General features: G+C 44.0%; 1 protein-coding gene across 1 annotated transcript in view; it reads right to left on the bottom strand.

Annotated features, from left to right (window-relative positions):
- Window positions 1-3,961: 3,961 nt before the first annotated feature.
- ATOH8 (atonal bHLH transcription factor 8) overlaps window positions 3,962-20,616 on the bottom strand; it is a 28,304-nt gene continuing 11,649 nt past the window's right edge. The window contains exon 3 of the mRNA XM_081005742.1: window positions 3,962-4,939. Within this exon, the coding sequence (XP_080861868.1) occupies window positions 4,934-4,939 (6 nt within the window). The 3' untranslated portion in view covers window positions 3,962-4,933. The remainder of the gene's footprint in view (window positions 4,940-20,616) is intronic.

Here is a 20,616-nt window from a genome sequence, read left to right as displayed (position 1 = left end):
AAGTGCAGTATTGAAAGAAACGAGGAGCAATCCAACCAAACCTAAGCATAACCAGTTTGTAAAATATGCACAGTGCTTATCTTTGAGCTGATTGTGAACTTGTGAATGGATTACGTTTGAAATATGTGCTACAAGACATAATCTTAAACTGGTTTAAACCTTCAGGTAGGTAGCCGGGTTGGTCTGAAGCAGTCGAAATATATATATAAAATAAAAAAATGTCCAGTAGCACCTTAGAGACCAACTAAGTTTGTTCTTGGTATGGTACTGAAAACTATGGAGAGCCCTGGTCTGAATAGAGAGATTGGATTCCTGTCTCATTACATAATCTAATCATCTGCATACTATCCCTTGCTTTTTCCTGTAGGTCTAATTGCAGTCGTTAACAGTCATCAACAGGTTTACCATACCCATCTCATACTACCCTCCTGAGAAAAACCTCACTCCACCCTCCCACTATATATAAGGGTCTGGTGACTTCCGTTTCAGTGTATCTGAGGAAGTGTGCCTGCACACGAAAGCTTATAACCAAGAACAAACTTAGTTGGTCTCTAAGGTGCTACTGGTTTAAACCTGGGGAAAAGAGTGTTCTGGGGGACTGGTGGGGCAGGACCAGAAGAGGGGCACTTACTGGGGATCCTAAGCCCATTCATATTGGTCCTGTGGCCTGGTATCCCAGCAAAAAATGTAATGTCACAGTAGAAGTCAATGAGGACGGTGCAATCTTCAAAAAGTGGGTCCGCACTCACCTGAGATCCTCACTCAAACTTCTCTGGCTGTGTGACCCAGCAGTCTGTTTTCGGTGATTTTGTCTGCTGCATCAGGTGGACAAATGCCATTTTATGTGCTTTATCAGAATCAAACTTCTCTGAGAACATAGTAATTGAATCAAGTTCAAGCACAGATTGCCATGACTTAGTAGTATAGAATTTTGGCTATATTCCTCATAAAGCTTGGTTTCTAGGCCCTTGATCATACTTGTTGCCCTCTTCTGCACACATTCCAGCTTATCAATATTCATCTTAAATTGTAGTGCCCAGGACACAGTATTACAGGCAAAGTCTGTTCAAGGCAAAATAGAGGAGGATTACTGCTTCCCTTGATTTGGACGCTGTACTTCTGTTGATGCAGCCTAGAATAGTATTCACTTTTTTTGCTGCTGCTTTTGTTGTCTCATGCTCAGTTTGTGGTTTACTGAGATCCCTAGATCCTTTTCACATGTACTACTGGCAAGCCAGATGTCCCCCCCCATCTTATATTTGTGCAGCTGGTTCTTCCTGCCTAAGGGCAGAACTGTACATTTATCTCTTGAAATTCATTCTGTTAGTTTGGGCCCAGCTCTCCAATCTGTTAAGGGCATCTTGAATCCCAATTCTGTCTTCTGTGGTATTAACTACCCCTCCCAGTTTGGTGTCATCTGCAAATATGCTGAGCATCCCCTCAATTCCTTTGTCCAAGTCATTTATAAAGATATTGAACAACAAGAGGCCCTGCTACTCCCCACTTGCCACTTTTTTGCAGAATGATGAGGAACCATTAATGAGCACTCTCTGGGTTTGGTCAGTCAACAAGTTACAAATCCACCTCACAGTTGTTCAACCCACATTTTAACCAGCTTTTCCGCAAGAATATCATGGGGGACTTGATACCCTACACCCATAGCATTCCCCAGATCCACCAAGATTATAACTATGTCAAAAAAAGAAATGAATTTCATCTGACATGACCTGTTATTCAGAAACCCATGCTGTGATTTCACATCCTTTTCTAAGTGTCCACTGTTTAATCATCTATTCTAGGACCTTTCTTGGTATTGACATTAAGCTGACTAGTCAGCAGTAGGAGTAGGAGGAGTTATTATTATTAAATTTTATATACGTGCAGAGTCTTCTCCCCCCCCCCCCACTTTGAAGATGAGGACAACACTTGCCTGCCTCCTGTTCTCCAAGAATTACCAAAAATTATGGACACAGGCTCTGAGATTACATCCGCAAGCTCTTTTATTACCCTTGGGTGCAGCTCATCAGGCCCTGGAGATATGAATTCATTTCAAGTAGCTAGATGTTCCCTTACCACCTCTCTTCCTATTTTGGGTTTCAGGTCGCTCCTTGCATCATTTACTATGTTATCAGGTTGGGCATTGCTTTCCTTTTGGAAGGAAGTGTTTAGCAGTTCTACCTTCTCTCTGTCACTCAGTAGTATTTGTCCATCTTCTCCACACAGAGGACCTAATACTTGCTTGTTTCTCTTGTTTTGAACATAGCCAAAGAAACCTTTTAAATTATGTTTAACCTCTCTTACAAGCTTGAGTTCATTCTTAGCTTTGACCCACCTGACCTTTTCCCTGCAACTGTTGGCTACTCGTGTGTACTCTTCCATCATGATTTCTCCTTTCTTCCATTTCTTATACATGCCCTCCTTACATCTTAGTCCATCTGTAAGCTCTTTATACAGCAACACTGGTTTCTTTAGGTGCCTACCACTTTTCTTTCTTGCTGGAATTGTCTGCATTTGTGCCTTCAATATCTCACCTTTAAGAAACTCCCATCCATCTTCGACCCCCTTCTCTCTGAGTATTTCTGACCATGGGACTTCACCCTATAGTTCCTTAGGCTTTTTGAAATCAGCCTCCTCAAAGTCCAGGGTGCATGTCTGACTACACTCAGTTTTCCCTTGCCTGTGTATAGTGAAACTCAAGAAGACATGATCACTTTCTCCCAAGGTTCTGTCTACTTTTAGCTTATCAGTCAGTTCCTTCCTGTTGGTGAGGACCAGGTCCAAGAGAGATGACCCCCTCGTTACTTCTTCCAAATTCTGGGAAATTGTTAGCACGGCAACTGAGGAATTTGTTGGACCTTACATTCTTGGCTGAGTTTGAGATCCAACAGATATCAAGATAGTTGAAGTCTCCTATTACTACAATATCTCCTCCTCCTCCCTTCCTGTTTGATCAATTCCATTTGAGCAGCTTGTATTCCTCAGTTTCTACATTCCAGTCCTGAGTCTCATCCCACTAGGTTTCAGTAGTGTCTTCTGGGTCATATTTACCATTCAGTATTAAGAGCTCAAGTTCTTCTTGCTTGTTTCCCATATTCTCTGCATTTGTGTAGAGACAATACAAACCATGAGTCATTCCTCTGCTCCCTCCTCCACAGGGAGTCACCTGCCACCACCACATGTCTCTTTTCCTTCTCTGGGAAGCAGCAGAAATCACACTGAACCTTCAGCTGCTACCTTGGTGTGTTCTGAGGTCTGCAACTGCTGTACTTGCTCCTCTGGCTGAGAACTGGTGTCCAAGGTGAGGGCTTGGAATCCATTTTGTAGCTCCAGAGACACTCCTGACATTCCAGCTTTTTTGTCCTATTCCTCCTGGGGTTTATCTCTAGTATTAACCCACCATCACCACGCCAGAGGGAGAAAGTATATAGAAGCCCTTCAGTGCAGTGAAAGTGGTGGACATCAACTGAACAGTCCAGAATTCTGCATTTTAGCTTAGTCTTAAAGTGTCTTGTTCTAATACATATAATAAGATAAGAGTAACTTACTTGGTGATGTCTCCCAACCTGATAGGTACAAAAAGGCTAGTTTCAAACCCATTGCATTTTGTAAATCAATACCCAATTTATACTGAAATAACAGAAACCCAAATTTAACTACTTCGTGCAACCATTTCATTTGACTTCAAAAGGCCATATTATTTGACTGTGAGACTGAATTATATTCTTCATTTTTAGCAGATGCCTTATGTATGACATGAACTATTTATAATGCCTGCTTACTCCAAGTGAGTTTTTTCTATACCTTTTTTTTTTTTACTTCAATTTGAAGTGAAAGATACAATATAGAATTCAAATGCCTTTGCATTACATGTGTTTTTAAACATTGCTACATTCCAAAATATGACTTGACAAACAGTTTTGGAATAGTTCTGCTACTTTACATTCTTGCTCTTTATCCTTTGTTTTCTTTTTTTCTTTTTTTTTGGTATAAAGGTTAATACATTGGGTTAAATGACAAGTTTAAAATATGAAAATATGTTAGCAGTTCTCTTTTTTGTCATTATTTTACTCCCTGTGTGTGTGTGTTTGTGTGAAAAACTATCAAAGAAACAGAACTTTCTTGCTGAAAGTAAGAAAAATCAATAATTTTGGAACAAACGTTGGTATGTCTTAGATGCTTCTTCCTTCAAATCCTGGTTTCAGTGCTTCAGAAAGATCCGTTCAAATGGATGATTAAAAAATAATAAAGAAAGAAAGATTTACGAAGTATGATCTGGGAGTGATAATGACATTATATAAGGGAATGTTGGGAATTTTTCTACTCCAGGACGGTGCCATATAAGTAAAAAACAAGACCCTGATGTCACAGCCCAAAGCAAGTGTCCACACACATCAGGAATCACAAGCATACATCAGATGTACATCATCCGAATGCACCCATTTGTCTGCATTTCATCGCTTCCACTGGGATTTACATTTCCATTCACTTCCGAACCCAGACAGAAGACACATTTCAATGTGCATTCCATTGAAAGTAATCAACGACTCCCACAGCAAATCTGATTCATGCTGATGGCTCCTGATACATGCAGAGGACTGCTTTTGCTAGTGGATCATATTCATTAGATTGAGTGACAAGTGTATAATCTCCACCAGATCTTTGGCATTTACAGTGAAAACGCAGTACACTATATTGCTGGGGGTAATAAGCAAAGGGGGAAAGTGCTCAATACATTGCACATACTAGACTGTGGTTGGCTTAAGAAGAGAATGACGTCAGAAGAAAGCATCTGCAACTTCTTGGATGGGTTTCTCACATCCAGAGAGTTCTTGTTGGCAGTCTTCATCTTAAGGAAAGGTTGTGTTCTCAGTTGGACAATGTGTACTATGACAACATGGGATGGGACTGTCACTGGATTCACCCTGTTCAGTTGTTACTCCTAGAGAAAAAAATACATTTTATTAGAACATCTGACAACCAAGTAGGAATCACTCTTGATTCTTCGATTGACTAGAAGGATTATTTTCCTAAGTGATAATTTTGATTACAGTGTGTGGAGGCAGATGTAACATCCCACAGAACTGAATGCTGTCTAGACAAGCATCTAAGAAGAAATATTATGGTGGCCCAGGAAGTAAAGTAAAAAATGATTATGGTCACAGTCTTACTTGGAATTAATGGGATGTAAGAGTATTTTAAGAAGCACAAGTTGCTTCAGAAAACAGCAACCACATGTTGAGTTCTCCCCTTTCCTGCTCTGTAATGTTTAATGCAATTTATCCCATGTCTGATTCTTCTATTGATTAGAAGGATTATTCTTCCCATGTGATCAGCCTCTCTGTACCTGAGAACTGAGAAGCAGACAATGCAACACCAATTTTTTAAATAGAACCAGGAAACTATAGAGTGGTTACCTTAAGGTGTCTTCTGGGAGAACTGGTGGAAAGCATTGTCAAATATAAAAATACCAAGCATATAGAAGAAGTCTTGCTGAAGCAGAAACAGCATGGCTTCTGCAAGAGTAAATCCTCCTTCACCAACCTATTAGTTCTCTGGCAGGGCTAAGAAGTGCATAGATCGAGGTGACCCAGTTGACACTGCACGCTTCGATTTTCAAAAATCTTTTAACACAGTACCTTACCAAAGATTCCTGAATAAACTTAGTGGTCATAGACTAAGATGAGAGGAACTGGGTAAATAGCAGGAAGCAGAGAGTAGGCGTACATGGACACGGAATTAAGAAGTGGAGTCCCGCAGCAGCAATATTGGGACATGTGTTTTTTAACTTGTTCATAAATGATCTAGAGCAGTGGTTTCCAATTAGGGGTCCAGGTACCATTTTCAAAAGTAGGGGATCCGTGGCTCAGCTTTCGAAAAATAGGGGGTTCTCAGTAATTAGCTAATTGGGAACCACTGATCTAGAGTTAAGAGTGAGGAGTGAGGTAGCTAAGTTTGATGATGATATCAATTTGTTCCGGATGTTTAAAAGAAAAAGAGATTGCAAAGAGCTCCAAAGTGAGTGAATGGGTAATAAAATGCTAAGTGCAATTCAATGTAAACAAGTGTAAAGTGGTATCACGTTGGGGGTCAAACACATTGTTAATATACATTATTCTCTTAATCTCATGTATATGCTCTTGGGGTCTAAACTGCCATTGAATGACCAAGAATGAGACCTCAGGGTCATGGTGGATATCTCCAAGAAGATATCAGCCCAGTTTGCAGTAACTGCTTAAATAAAGGTGAATTCCATACTAGGGATCATTGAGCAAAGGATTTAAATATTAATTTAGTTACTTCACAATATTTATATATCACTTGATTGTAAACAAAAATCTCAAAGAAGTTTAATGAGAAATAAATCTGCCACTGTCATAATACAATGATAGAAATCTATGGTACAACAACACTTAGATTAATGTGTACAGTTCTGGTTGTCTCAATCCCAAAAGGATATTGAGTTGGAAAACGTTTCGAAAATAGAATGCAGCAGCTATCCTATGAGCAAAGGTTTCAACATTTTTTCGGGTGAGGGGGGTTAGTTTAGAGATAAGGTAGGAGGAGATTAGAGAGAGGTACGTGGAGTTATGTATAGTGTGAAGAAAATGGATGGAGAGACATTTTCCCTCCCTATCCCCTAACACTAGAAATTATGTACATCCAGTGAAGATGAATGTTGGAAGATTCAGGACAGACAAAGCGCTTCAACACATTTTCTATCCTGCTATATTGGGCAACATGTCCAATTGGGCAATGATATCTTGGGAGGCGGGACGCGGGTGGCACTGTGGGTTAAACCACAGAGCCTAGGACTTGCCAATCAGAAGGTTGGCGGTTCGAATCCCCGCGATGGGGTGAGCTCCTGTTGCTTGGTCCCTGCTCCTGCCAACCTAACTGTTCGAAAGCACGTCAAAGTGCAAGTAGATAAATAGGTACCGCTCTGGCAGGAAGGTAAATGGCGTTTCCGTGCGCTGCTCTGGTTTGCCAGAAGCGGCTTAGTCATGCTGGCCACATGACCTGGAAGCTGTACGCTGGCTCCCTCGGCTAGTAAAGCGAGATGAGCACCGCAACCCCAGAGTCGTTCATGACTGGACCTAATGGTCAGGGGTCCCTTTACCTTTACCTATCTTGGGAGGCAACAGAACCCATAGAGAATAGGCAGGCAGACAAACCACTTTCCACAATACATACTAGATGCATGCAGGTATGAAGCGAACACATTCTGCAAATATGTATTATAGGGTTGCATGAACTGGGAAAGTGGGATTGGTCACAACTCCTCACTGCGTGCACATGTGGTCGCAAGCATGCACTTACTATCTTCTCAAGGCTAGGCACACTGAGCCTCTTGCTCCAGTTGGAGGAGCAGAAGAATGCGCTGCAGCTGCCTGGCCACCGCTGTGTCACCTTTTATTTTGTTTTAAGTGCAGCAGCTGCCACACAGAACCAGCTGCCTGGCCAGTGACCTCATGGCCACTGACATTCAGGCAATGACTTCCTCACAGACCAAGGCTGGGTGCATGGCACTGTTTTGCTTGCTCTAGCTTGCTTTCCCCCGTGGCAGATGTCTTCAATACACCTTTGCCACCACTGCAAGAGGGCAAGGTGGAACTCTGTATGCAATGTTAGAAACATAAATAAAAGCTTTGTCAGGAACATAATCTTAACGGCAATAATCAGCCATACCGAGAGAGAGTAAGGGCTTGCCATGACTTCAGCAGCAGCTAGAGTTGCACTGCCGAAGCTCTGCTAAACATTTTGTTGCCATTGCTCCTAAATATTTAAAGCATGTTCCCTGTAGACCTGTATCGGCCATAAGTGCCACAAGACACCTGCCGTAGTAGATTAAGGTATGCAAGAAAGGATTTTGCATAGTTTACCTCTAAACCAGTAACCTCCTGCAAATTAGCAAGTTCCACTTTCAGTTCTGAAATCCCTGCCTCTGAATCTGATATCATTATCAAGGTATCATCAGCAAAAAAACTTATGGCCTGTTTTTCATTGCTGATCTTAATTTCTTTAATGTCATAACTGGCGCTTATCTTATATGCTAAAGCCTCAGCCACAATTGTAAAGAGGAAGGGGGAAGGAGACAACCCTGCTTCATCACCCTCCTCACTGCAACCACAAGTCCAGCACTTTGACCCTAATTGCAGTGACCAAATGAGAACATTGTTTTACTAGATCTATCTAAAAACCTCTGACCAAATCACAATTTTTCCAGCGGTTTAAGAAAAAAGGGCCATTCAAGACTATCAAAAGCCTTGTGGATAACCAACAAGACTCCTGCCCCAGGCCTCAGACAAGCTCTGCACAGGCATGACCATGTTTGTTGTTGTCGTTTAGTTGTATTCGACTGTTCATGACAATGCCTGCCTTTCTAAGCACCTATGATCTAGGAGGACTTCCCATGCTCAAGTGTCTCTTGGCTCAAATCCTGATGGATGTGCAGTCCTTGGCCCTGACAATTAAGATTCTGCACACTGCTCAAGGTCTGCACACACCTCTCACTGCATAGCAATAAAAAATGATCTATAAATGTTTTTGGTTGAGAGCAGGCGAGAAAGCTGGAAGTACTCAGTTCAGAACTGTCACTGACTAGGGCCACTGTTTTAGTGGGCTTTGACACCTTCCCTGGGCCTTCCGCCATCACAGACCTTTCTTCTTCCTCCAAGAAGTCTGAAGAGAGCAAAGGATTCATGCATCCATCTTGGTTTACAGCCAAGCCATGTTGCAACCAGTCTCTTTGTTAAGTATCTCTTTGCGTGACCAAATAATATAGGTGATTGGTTAGCACAAAAACTACCAGCTAGAGACACTTCCAGATGGTCCCCTCTTGCCTGGATGGAGGTGATGTCACTGGTGAAGATAAGAGAACAGCAGATGTGAGGGCAGTTTTTGTCTTGGGCTGGGCTTACTCCCTCTGTATGCCTAATCTGAATTTACAACTTTGCTCCCAAGCTTCCAAAACTAATGGGGGAGAAAGATCTGTTGGGGTGTTGATGCTGCAACACCTTCCAGCTTATGCCCAGCCTGTATATATGTGTAAATAAAACCATATACAGCACAGTTGCCAATAACCTTCATTCTAAGGAATGCAGACTTGAAATATGCATCCTTGAAATATGTCTGCTTGGACACTGGTGTGCATGTAACAGTACTGTGACTGATCTAGCAAACATTAGTTTGTGATGAAGGTCATAGTCACATGTAATGCTTAAAACCACTTTCGGGCATCTCTAGTGCTATCTAGCTAACCATCTGAATGCTTGAGCAAAAGAAGAAGAAAGGCATGTAAAATGCCAATGAGCTAATGGAGTCTGAACTAACCATGCACAAGACTTCAAGGAAGATGCTGGCCCAGGATGCCACAGCTGTAGGACTGTGGCTCTAATTCCATGCACACTTAACCCCATGCACTTGTCCTATTAAACAACTTACTAACTTGACTAAACATGCAAATGCTCGTGCTATATACTCCTGCAGGATGTATTCCCAACTAACTTTTGCTGGGTTGCTCGCATTAAAGGATCATAGAGGGGCAAGGAATCTCAAAGGTCATCTATAGTCCAGCCCCCTGCTGCTGAAGGAAATCCACTGGTATCCCTGCTAGATGGATCAGCCTCTGCTTAAAAAAAACTTCTACTGAATGAGACCTCCTAAGGCAGTCTGTTCCACTGTAGAGCCGCTCATATCACAAGGAAGTTTCAAATCTTTTCGTGTGTGTGTGTGTTGGAATTTGTACCTATTGGCCTGGGTCTTACCCATTGGGCCCTTCTAATATTTGAGATGGACATTATATTGCGTCTCACTCCATGCTTTTCCATGCTAAACATACCCAACTCCCTTCAAACTTTTCTCCCATGAATCTATAGTTAAATGCCACCCCATTCAATCACTTAACATTTTTGGTTATCAGTAAGCAACTATAGTTATGGATCAGGTGATTATCACACAGTGGGCCAAATTCAGCTGTTTATTTCTGCTAGTAGCAGCTACTGCAATGAGTCCCACTTGGGTGACGAGGCTTCCTCCCCCTCCCCCAGTGCCCCTCAACTGCCTTGGGAGGTGTGGGTCAGGAAAACCTTCAGAACAGCATGCTGGCAGAGGAGATGGCAGGTTGTTCTGTCTGGCAAGCAGAGATGCTGATGTAATTATCATAACAGCACAACACTGAACAGAGATGGCTCATGGGGAGTGCGCCTGTTGCAGTTACACCGGCTCAGAGCTTATGGGGTGCCCAAGTAGGCTTTGCCACTATTATTCCAATGGAAGGTGAGAGGCGGCGGTGGCAGCAGATTTTGGAGTCATCCATGAAACATGAGATGCCGAGGTCTGCCACAACTGAATCCCAGCTCATATCTATACCATAGGCTAAAGGTAAAGGAACCCCTGACCATTAGGTCCAGTCGCAGACAACTCTGGGGTTGCGGCGCTCATCTCGCTTTATTGGCCGAGGGAGCCGGCGTACAGCTTCTGGGTCATGTGGCCAGCATGACTAAGCCGCTTCTGGCCAAATAGAGCAGCGCATGGAAACGCCGTTTACCTTCCCGCCAGAGTGGTACCTATTTATCTACTTGCACTTTGATGTGCTTTCGAACTGCTAGGTTGGCAGGAGCAGGGACCGAACAATGGGAGCTCACCCCGTCACAGGGATTCGAACCGCCAACCTTCTGATCGGCAAGTCCTAGGCTCTGTGGTTTAATCCACAGCACCACCTGTGTCCCAACATCTATACCATGGTTGTACCCTTATTTCAAGAATATTAAATTACTTCATTGGGTGCTACTTTTATATAACTGGTGCTACACAAGAATTGTGTGGCTCTTGTAACTGTCATGTACATATGCAAAAAGAGCTGCTTGACCAATTTGCACAAGGTTAAAGGTAAAGGACCCCTGACAGTTAAGTCCAGTCGCAGACGACTGTGGTTGTGGTGCTCATCTCGCTTTACAGGCCAAGGGAGCCGGCGCTTGTCCGCAGACAGTTTTTCCGGGTCATGTGACCAGCATGACTAAGACGCTTCTGGCGCAACGGAACACCGAGACCAGAGCAGCGCACGGAAATGCTGTTTACCTTCCTGCCGGAGTGTGCTTTCGAACTGCTAGGTTGGCAGTAGCTGTGACAGAGCAATGGGAGCTCACCCCGTCGCAGGGATTCAACCCGCCAACCTTCTGATCGGCAAGCCCAAGAGGCTTAGTGGTTTCGACCACAGCGCCACCCACGTCCCTCCAATTTGCACAAGCAATCTGCAATTCCAAACCTTACAGAGTAAACTACATAGTAGTTGTTTAAGAAAAATTGCTCATGGACCCAGAAGTTTAAGTCCTGAAATCTCCTAAACTCTCCTTGGCACTTAAAACTGCAATATTACACACAGTTATTTGGGAATAGGCTACATTAAGCTCAGTAGGGCTTAGTTCTAAGTAACTATGATCAGGATGCATGACCATTGCAACAATGCAGGAAGGGGGGGGTTGTGTTTGGGGGGGCGGGTAGTTCAACCAACTGCAACCAAATTGGTTATTATCACCATTGATTTATTCATCACCTTCTAACTTAGATTATAGGCAATCTTATTGTCATAAAACATTTGTCTCATGTCCTCCTTTTGCATTCTAAAAGTAAAAGCTTGCACCCTTCAAAAAAGGCTGTCAAGGAAACCTCGAGTGAAAAACTTGTTTTGTTCTTTGTGCTTGATTTTCTTTCAATCTGACCACTAACGAGCAGCAACAAAGTATTGGTACACCAATATTGTACAACATTTTACATTATAATCCTTTTATTTTTAATTCTCTGCATGTACACACACACACACACACACACACACACACACACATGTAATTATAAACAGAAACAAATTTTAGCCGAAAGCTTTTATTGAGCAGCAACTATTCTGTTATTTATAAGCCCGTTTCCTCTCTCACAAAGAGACCTTTTGCAGGGTTCCTTCCCCCTCCTGCCTCCCTAACAGCTGCTCTCAATGTTGTATCGTGAGTGATGATGAGGTTCTGAAAGTGTTTTTTTGGAACAGATGGCTAGGAGAGTGCTGGGGAATGTGCCAGCAGAAAGCTGGGGAATGTGCCAAATCCTGCAGTGACTGAGTGCTTTGGGTTCCAGCTCGCGTGCCTTTCCTCTGCCCTCTGCCCTGAGTGGCGCCAGCAGGACTTCCCAACTAGCATTCTGAACATCTGGAGTCTGGGACTGCCAGGAGAGCAAGAGAGGCGGGGGGGGGGGGGAGAAGGAGGGGGAAGGAAAACCCTTCCTGCTCCAGCTCAGCTTCCATCTACTCAACAGTGTTGCTCGCGCACAGAACAACTAAGAAGAACAAAAAAAGGAGCACATATGTGGGTACACACAACACACACAACACACACAGACTTGAAAGTTAACCAGTGGCAGGTCAACAACCTCCCCCAACGGCTAGTCACTGTCACATTCAGAAAACTAAAGCAGCAAGCAATATTGCCTTTCCAGCACTGGAGTCAGAGTGGCTGGGTGCTACAGAGAAGGGAAAGGGCAGCCAAGAAACATCTAGCTTCTCTCTGATTGTGATGCACATGAGATACTTTCCGAGGATCACATTCTGCTCCTTTATTGCTCCATTTCACAAAGAAATTTGAACGCAATTCTCAGGATGTTGTTGGGTTTTCAAAAAGGTGACACAAACCATATAATGTCAAAATGAACCTATTCTAGTAGCAGTTACAGGTAGGTAGCTGTGTTGGTCTGCCATAGTCGAAACAAAATAAAAAAAATCCTTCCAGTAGCACCTTAAAGGTAAAGGGGAAAGGGACCCCTGACCATTAGGTCCAGTCGTGGCCGACTCTGGGGTTGTGGCGCTCATCTCGCTTTATTGGGCAAGGGAGCCGGCGTACAGCTTCCGGGTCATGTGGCCAGCATGACTAAGCCACTTCTGGCGAACCAAAGCAGCGCACGGAAACGCCGTTTACCTTCCCGCTGGAGCAGTACCTATTTATCTACTTGCACTTTGACGTGCTTTCGTACTGCTAGTTGGCAGGAGCAGGGATCAAGCGACAGAAGCTCACCCGGTCGCGGGGATTCGAACCGCTGACCTTCTGATCAGCGAGTCCTAGGCTCTGTGGTTTAACCCACAGTGCCACCCGTGTCCCATCCGCCACCCGCGTTGTTGTATGAGCTTTCATGTGCATGTACATGAAGAAGTGTGCATGCACACAAAAGCTCATACCAATAACAAACTTAGTTGGTCTCTAAGGTGCTCCTGGAAGGAATTTTTTTATTTTGTTTCTATTCTAGTAGCCTTTGTGTCCTGTGTCCTGTTTGTTTGTTGTACACACAGAGTTGATATATGGCAAATCTTTGTACAGTGGTACCTCGAGTTACATACGCTTCAGGTTACAGACTCCGCCAACCCAGAAATAGTACCTCGGGTTAAGAACTTTGCTTCAGGATGAGAACAGAAATTGTGCTCCGGCAGCGCGGCAGCAGCGGGAGGCCCCATTAGCTAAAGTGGTGCTTCAGGTTAAGAACGGACCTCCAGAACGAATTAAGTACTTAACCTGAGGTAGCACTGTATTGCCAATTAAGGGTCTGAAGGAAGGCATCGGGGCAGAATTAGATATCATGCATACAAAGCGCCCCTGGCAAATATCTAGGGCAAACATCTGAGAATCAGGGAACGATTAACCATTATGCTATGAGTACCTCGAGAAATGAATCTGGCGTCTTCTCATGGACAAATATCTAAGCAGTTCTGCACATTACGGTAACTCAAGGAAACAACCATGTTACACCAGTTTTCCTACAGCAAATACATAAAATTATACACCCACACACCCACCCCTTGAAACCTTGGTCTAATTGAGATTCCCAGACCTCTCTACATGCTTGCTTAAAGACGTATGGGCATGCATTTATTACATTCACCCTTTATATATTTGCTGTGAGAAACGCTGGTGTTTCCTGCAGGAGTCCTAAGGGAATTTGCCTCACCCTGCATGAAACTATGCAACTATCTCAGGCAGAGTTGGCCATCAAAGCAGTGTGGCCTCCAGGAATATTCCAGCTGGCCTAGGGGAACAATATCCTTTACCTCAGTCCTACAAACAGCAGGGTCAGCTTTGTGGTCAGAATTTTAAGAGCTAAAGATATCCATTGAAGCACAGCAGCTGCGCGTTCAGACTACAAATGCAGCAGCTGACTGCTGACAGGAGCCTATTTGTTTGAACGCAGATCACACGGATATTACATTAGTTGCACTGGCTCCCACCTTGTTCCCAGGCTCAATTCAAGGTGCTGTTCCTTACCTTCAAAGCACAGGAGAGCACCTTCTTGTCTGTGGCCCCCCAAACTGTAAAACTGCTGCAGGGAATTCAGCACACCACCTCACTGTGTGCTTTTATTGAGCTGCAGACAAAAGCACTTTAGGTGTGCATTTTATGGAAATGCTTGCAAATTCTGACTGCTCAGGTTTGTTGATCTGGCTGGTTGTTCTTAGCATTTATTACTGCTGGTGACCAGTTGCTTATTAACTTGTTATAACAGTCTGATAGCTATTTTACATTGTTTTGTACTGCAAGCTCCCCTGAGGGTTCAAAGAGGATGAAAAGTGTGAGGTCAATAATTCCAGTAACTTTTTTGCTATGCTCTGAATGCTCACGGGAACTATGCAGTAGGCAAGGAAGCGAGGCCAAAGCTCAGTGGCAGAGCAGATATTTTTCATCTACAAGGTCCCAAGTATAATCCCCAGTGTCTTCAGATAAGCCTGGGAAGGACACATGCCTGGGAACAACCTGGAGAGCTGGTGCCATTCATAGATTATACTGAGCCGATGTACCACCAAGGGGCTGACTTAGTCCTACGTTACCAGGAAAGAGCCACATTTTACTTAGTCTGCTTTATCAATGATCTGCTTCTTCTCAGCCGTCATTCCTGCAACAACTGCTGTAAAAGAAGTTCTTGTGTGTGCTGTGAGAGATAAAGCAAATGAAATAGTGGAAGTCTCCCATAATCCTCAAAAGCTGCATCTCTGCACAATTTACCTTGCCTCCTACGCATCGGCCTCCCCCAAGAGTAAGTAGATAATCTGGTGGCAGGAATGACGATTGGAAATTTTCGGTTACCCCCATGAATTTCCCTGCACTCAGAGGACACAGTTAACTGACCAGGATTTGTGTCCTGTCCTGATAGATGAGCCACCAAAACCAGCAACTTTTTCTAGGAGCAGACAATGGTTGTTTTTATATCATCGGAAGTAAACTTTTTTTCTGAGCATAAGAGTGAAATGGGCCTCTGATTTAAATCAGAAACATAGGCTCTGTCTTGGCTAGTGTTTCTATGTTCTACCTCTACAGCTGGAGGCATTGTGCCTCTGAAGAAGTGTTGCTAGGAATCACAAGTGGAGACAGTTCCTGTTTGTGGGCTTCTGGTTGGCCGCTATAAGAATCAGTGTTAGAAACTGAGATAGGAAAGATAGGAGCTAAATGGCACCTTAAAACCTAGGTTGGGGGCTCAACAACTGAATGCCTAGGCACACTTTTTTATAGCAAGAATACAAAGCTGAAAATGAACTGCAGCTAAAATATTGCATACATTTTTCACATGGTGTAGTCCTTCCCCTGCTCACCCACCTAATATTCTTAAGAGGGTCTCTTCTCCGGTCTTCAGTAGATGGAAGTGGGGAGGCAGGAAAAAGGTCCTCCTTTCCTTCTACTCTGCAATTTTAATCTGAAATCTTAGGCACAGTATGGCACCCAGAGCTCAGAAACTGCTCGCGCTAATGAAATTCCCTGTTGCAAAATGCGCCTAGAGCAATGGGAGTTTCGAACACTGGTAAGAATAGGATGCTGGAATTGATGGCCTTTGGTCTAATCCTGCATAGTTCTTATGTTCAATTTTCTCCTATGGAGGGGGGGGCAGCAAGCTTTTCAAAGCTGACTGAATGATGGCCCTCTAAGAGAGAGAAGCATAAAAAAATATATCTTTTTTAGTAGCTTATTAAACTCCTTATTTTTTAATTCCCAAACTACCTCCAGCACTCAATTAAACATTCACCCATACTGAACTCACCCATAGAGCTTAGCATTTTAGCACTGGAAGAAGTGAGATGGAGCACAACATTTATCCACGATTTCCTGCTGTAATAGCAAAATGGAATGGGGATGGGAAACAGTATTTCCATGCTGGGAACATCATATAGATGATCGAACACAAAGGTTATACGCAAGCCGGTAAATGTAACATCTGGAGCCTCTGCCTGCCAGAACAAGCTCTAACCAGCTACATCTGGGGAGTGTGAAAAGCTTGCCCCGCAGTGGAAAAATGGAACAAGTCTGAAAGTGACACAGGGAGGGAGAAAGAGGAAGCAGACTGTAGTGTTGCATTCTGCAGTCAGGTGGGCTTGCGGGAGACTGATTATATTGGCTCACTGAATCTTTCAATTCACAATCAAATAATTTCCTATGGCTACTTAGTGAACAGCAGGCTAAAAACACACCACACAGAAAGCATGTTAGTTTCCAGGTGGAAAAGAGAGGGTTTGTTTAAATAATCAAACTGTAGGACTAAGTCTCTCAGCCAGTACAGAAATGCTGTTGTACAATCAAAGATAAAATGGATATATATATCACACCTCTTTAACAGGGCTTTACATCTAACATGGACAATGGACACCGATTACATATATAAAATATGAAGCTCCTTTTAAATTATATATTTAGAGACAGGAACATAGGAAGCTGCCTTATATGGAGACAGCCCATTGGTCCGTCTAACTCAGCATTGTCAGTGTTAAGTTGTGGGTGAACATATCAGACGACACAGCGATTCTTCAAACAGCTCTTGTTTATTCACAGGCCAGAACAGAACTGAACTGAAGGGTTCAGCCAGCCTGCTTATATAGAGCTCCACTACAATGCAACAGTAACCATTTTCTGTAACTATCCAATCACTGAACGTCACTTTCAATCCCGTATTTGCATATGTGGACCTGAGTGAAAACTATCTACAGTATCCTCCTGCTGGCCCAGGGTGAGAACTTCAGTACATAACAGTCAACATGGACTGGCCAAGGCTCTTTAGTGTCTCCGATGGGAATCTTTGCCACGCAGCCTGTGGCTGCTGGGGGTTAAACCTTCTGCAAGCAAAGCATGCACTCTGCCACTGAGCTACAGCCCTTCCCAGGCCACCCTTTATTTTTGAAAAATGCATTGTATCTAATGGTCCATACAAAGATGCAGCTGGGTAACAAAAGGGATTTGCAAGCACTACTGATTGGTGGCATCCGCAAAGCCTGGTCCAAGCTTCTGCAGAGAGCTACACCTTGCACTTTGAAGTTAGGGTTTGAAAATGCCATCCACAGTGCAGGTAGCTAGCTATTCTGGCACCCGGAGTACTGGGGGCAGGGTGATCCGCCTATGGGGGCACCATGGCAATCCGTGCACGGAGTCTGCCTGGCGGACGCAAGCCCCACGCTGCCGTTTCTGGCAGCACGGGGCCCCGAGCCACCGCGTCACTCCCAGGAGAGACGCGTGGCCTGGGCGCGCTGCAGGCTAGGCCCCGTGGTAGATGCTGCCCCCCCGCGGCGTGCCATTTTGTCACCCCTTCAGGGATGACACCCGGGGCGGGGCGGGCCACACACCCCTCCCTATGCTCCTGCCACAGAGTGCTTCAACCTGCACGGTTTAATTTTAAACCTGACATCAAGTTTCATCCATGTAGTTTAAAATTCACCTATCGAACTTGTCCCATCAGGGAGAGAAGTACCCAGCTTGCTCTCCTGATCCAAGCCCCTTCCCCTAAATTTATGGGGTAAATTCATTTTTTGACCTAACCTCGCTGTGAAAAAAGGCTGTTGCACCTGCCTGCAAATCAATGCTGATTCTGCTATTGGCTTACCCCATATGTACATTTATTCAATTCAGCCAGGCATGTCCAAAGTCCGTTCCGAGGGCCTAATCTGGCCTGCCTGTCGATTTTATCCGGCCCCTGTGGCAGTGTATGTCCTGGGGTAAAATCCTTAAAAAAGCTCAACTTTGGTCGGCCCTTACGCATGTTCACTTCATTAAATCTGGCCCTCTTTGAAAAAAGTTTGGGCACCCCTGAAAGCCTTTTTCTTTTCTTCTTTTTTTTTCTTTTGCCAATTTTTCAAAGCTAACAAATTGCTCCAGGGGAGGCAACTTTGTGATGTCACAGAGGTGAACCGCCAGTGATCCATGTGCTTGACTGCGGCTGCAAATATACAGAACAAAGTTTCTGGCCCTGATCCTAATTTACATTCCCTCCACAATCCTCTGATTTAGCCATGCTGATCTACCAATAAGTCTCTGATGGAGAAGAATGGGGTCGTATTGCTGTGTCTATTTATAAACTACATTTTAATGAAATGATTGCTAGGATAAACAGAAATCGCATTGCTCTGCGGAGTAGGTAACTCTTAAGAGTCAAGAAGTATCCCTCAAGCTTAGCTATCCATTTGTCCATTAAAACCCAGCTGATTTATTACCCTGCATGCAACCGAGTCTGAAATGCAGATAGGAAGTTCACTCGTAGTTTACAGATCTCTTTTTGTCATAAAACCCTGAGCAAAGACATCAATCTCTCCTCTAATTTATCCATGTCACTTTCTGGGCGGAAAACTGATGGAAGACTTGGTTTCCTCCTTAGCATAGTTTGATGAAGATTTCAACTAATTGACTAAGGGTTTTAAGTTAACCTAAAGGAATGCAGTGCGTGATAGGTTTCTTGTTTATCTTTAATACTGGCATTTGCACCTCTCTTTTAAGTGTCTGTTCACATGGCAAAGTTGTGTAGTAGTTAGCCTAGTGTCAGGCTAGGAGAGGAGAGATCTCCATTCAAATCCCCTTTCACCAGTGAAACTCACTGGGTAATTCTGGGCCAGTCATTCCTGTCAGCATTATGTGTCTCAGGGTGTTGTTACGAGAATGAAAATGGAATAAGGATGCAGCCTTAAGCTCCTGGTATAAAAGGCGGGATATCAATATTTCTAAAAGCCTCCAGATGACTGCTTGATACTTCCCAGCATGCTATTACAGAACTGTGCCATATGTCTGGGCAAACCAGTTCACGCATTGTGTGTTTTTAGATCCCTGTGAGAGTCCCATAAATCATCGGTAAAGGTAAAGGGACCCCAACCATTAGATCCAGTAGTGGACGACTCTGGGGTTGCGATGCTCATCTCCCTTTACTGGCCGAGGGAGCCAGCGTTTGTCCACAGACAGCTTCCGGGTCATGTGGCCAGCATGACTAAGCCGCTTCTGGTGAAAACAGAGCAGCACACAGAAATGCCGTTTACCTTCCCACCAGAGTGGTACCTATTTATCTACTTGCACTTTGGCGTGCTTTCGAACTGCTAGGTTGGCAGGAGCTGGGACCGAGCAACATGAGCTCACCCCGTCGCGGGGATTCGAACCACCAACCTTCTGATCGGCAAGCCCTAGGCTCTGTGGTTTAGACCACAGCGCCACCCACGTCCCCATATAAATCATATGGGTGCACAAAAAGGCAAGCATAAGGTAGCTCCAGGATGATAGACAAAAGCGTGGGGAGAGCCAGTGGGTAAGCCTTCTTGTCAGAAGGGGGAAATGCTAATTCAAGATTGCAACCTGCTAATTCAGGGGCCAACCTAACATGTCAGTACTCAGAGGGTAAAGAAGCAGTTCTGACAAGCCTAGATTCTGCTTTGGATGTCCATACTAGACAGGCTGGTGCCACTTCTGATTTTTTTGGGGGGGCACATTAAATGGATTTTCTGTAGTCTGATAAAAGCTGGAAAACACAGAAGGACAACATTTTGATGACCCTTGGGAGCATCCTTGTTTTGGAAGTCATTCCCATGGCCTCCTGCATAGGAGCACACTCTCTGTTCATGGGGGTGAAGGTGTTGATATTTCTAAGTGGAAACACCAGAGCACTCAGTCCATGTTTAAAAGAATTTGTTCCTTTATTACTGCCCTACAAGTAGTGCTGCTTCACTCACCATAAAACTTTAGCTTTCCCTTTCAACCCCTGAGTATTCATTATCTCACAGCCTAAATTACACTAATTGCCCTCTGTTTGCTGCTATTCCAACAGAAAGAAGTTACCCAAACTAGTCATTCTGAAGATAGGAAGGCAAGGCCACAGTGGGGCCTCCTTAATCCTCAAGAGGCAGAACCCACAATTCTTTCTCACTGCCTCCAACTTTCTCAGGTGCCAGGGAAGTGAGAACAGCAGCCCAACCTGGGGGGGGGGGGGTTTGTGTGCGGTTTGAAGCCCTGGCAAATACGCAACGTTGCGATACTCTCAAGCCAATCAGGTGTTCAAGTCTCAGTAAGGGGAATGGGGTGGTGTTAAAAACTGCAGTTCCACCACTGGCGGTGAGGGTTGGTTCAGAGAGAGATTAATTACCTTGTCTTGTTGCCTTTTGCTCCCCTCCTCAGAGATTACATTAAACAACACTGAAAAACATAGCTGAATAACTGTGTTTTTATGGTTTGCAAATAGTGTCCTAGAGATGGCTGTTTTCAGGGAAGACAGCAGCATAGCTTCATCAATATTACTCTTGTATTCAAACACAGAAAGGAATGCAAGTGAAGCATGTAAATAAACTTCCATTAGAACGTAAATAAAAAGGTG

This window comes from Podarcis pityusensis (genome assembly GCF_964106645.2).
Source record: "Podarcis pityusensis genome assembly, chromosome: 5".
Classification (NCBI taxonomy): domain Eukaryota; kingdom Metazoa; phylum Chordata; class Lepidosauria; order Squamata; family Lacertidae; genus Podarcis; species Podarcis pityusensis.
Note: the sequence above shows the minus strand (reverse complement) of the source record. Positions and strands in the feature narration are given on the sequence as shown.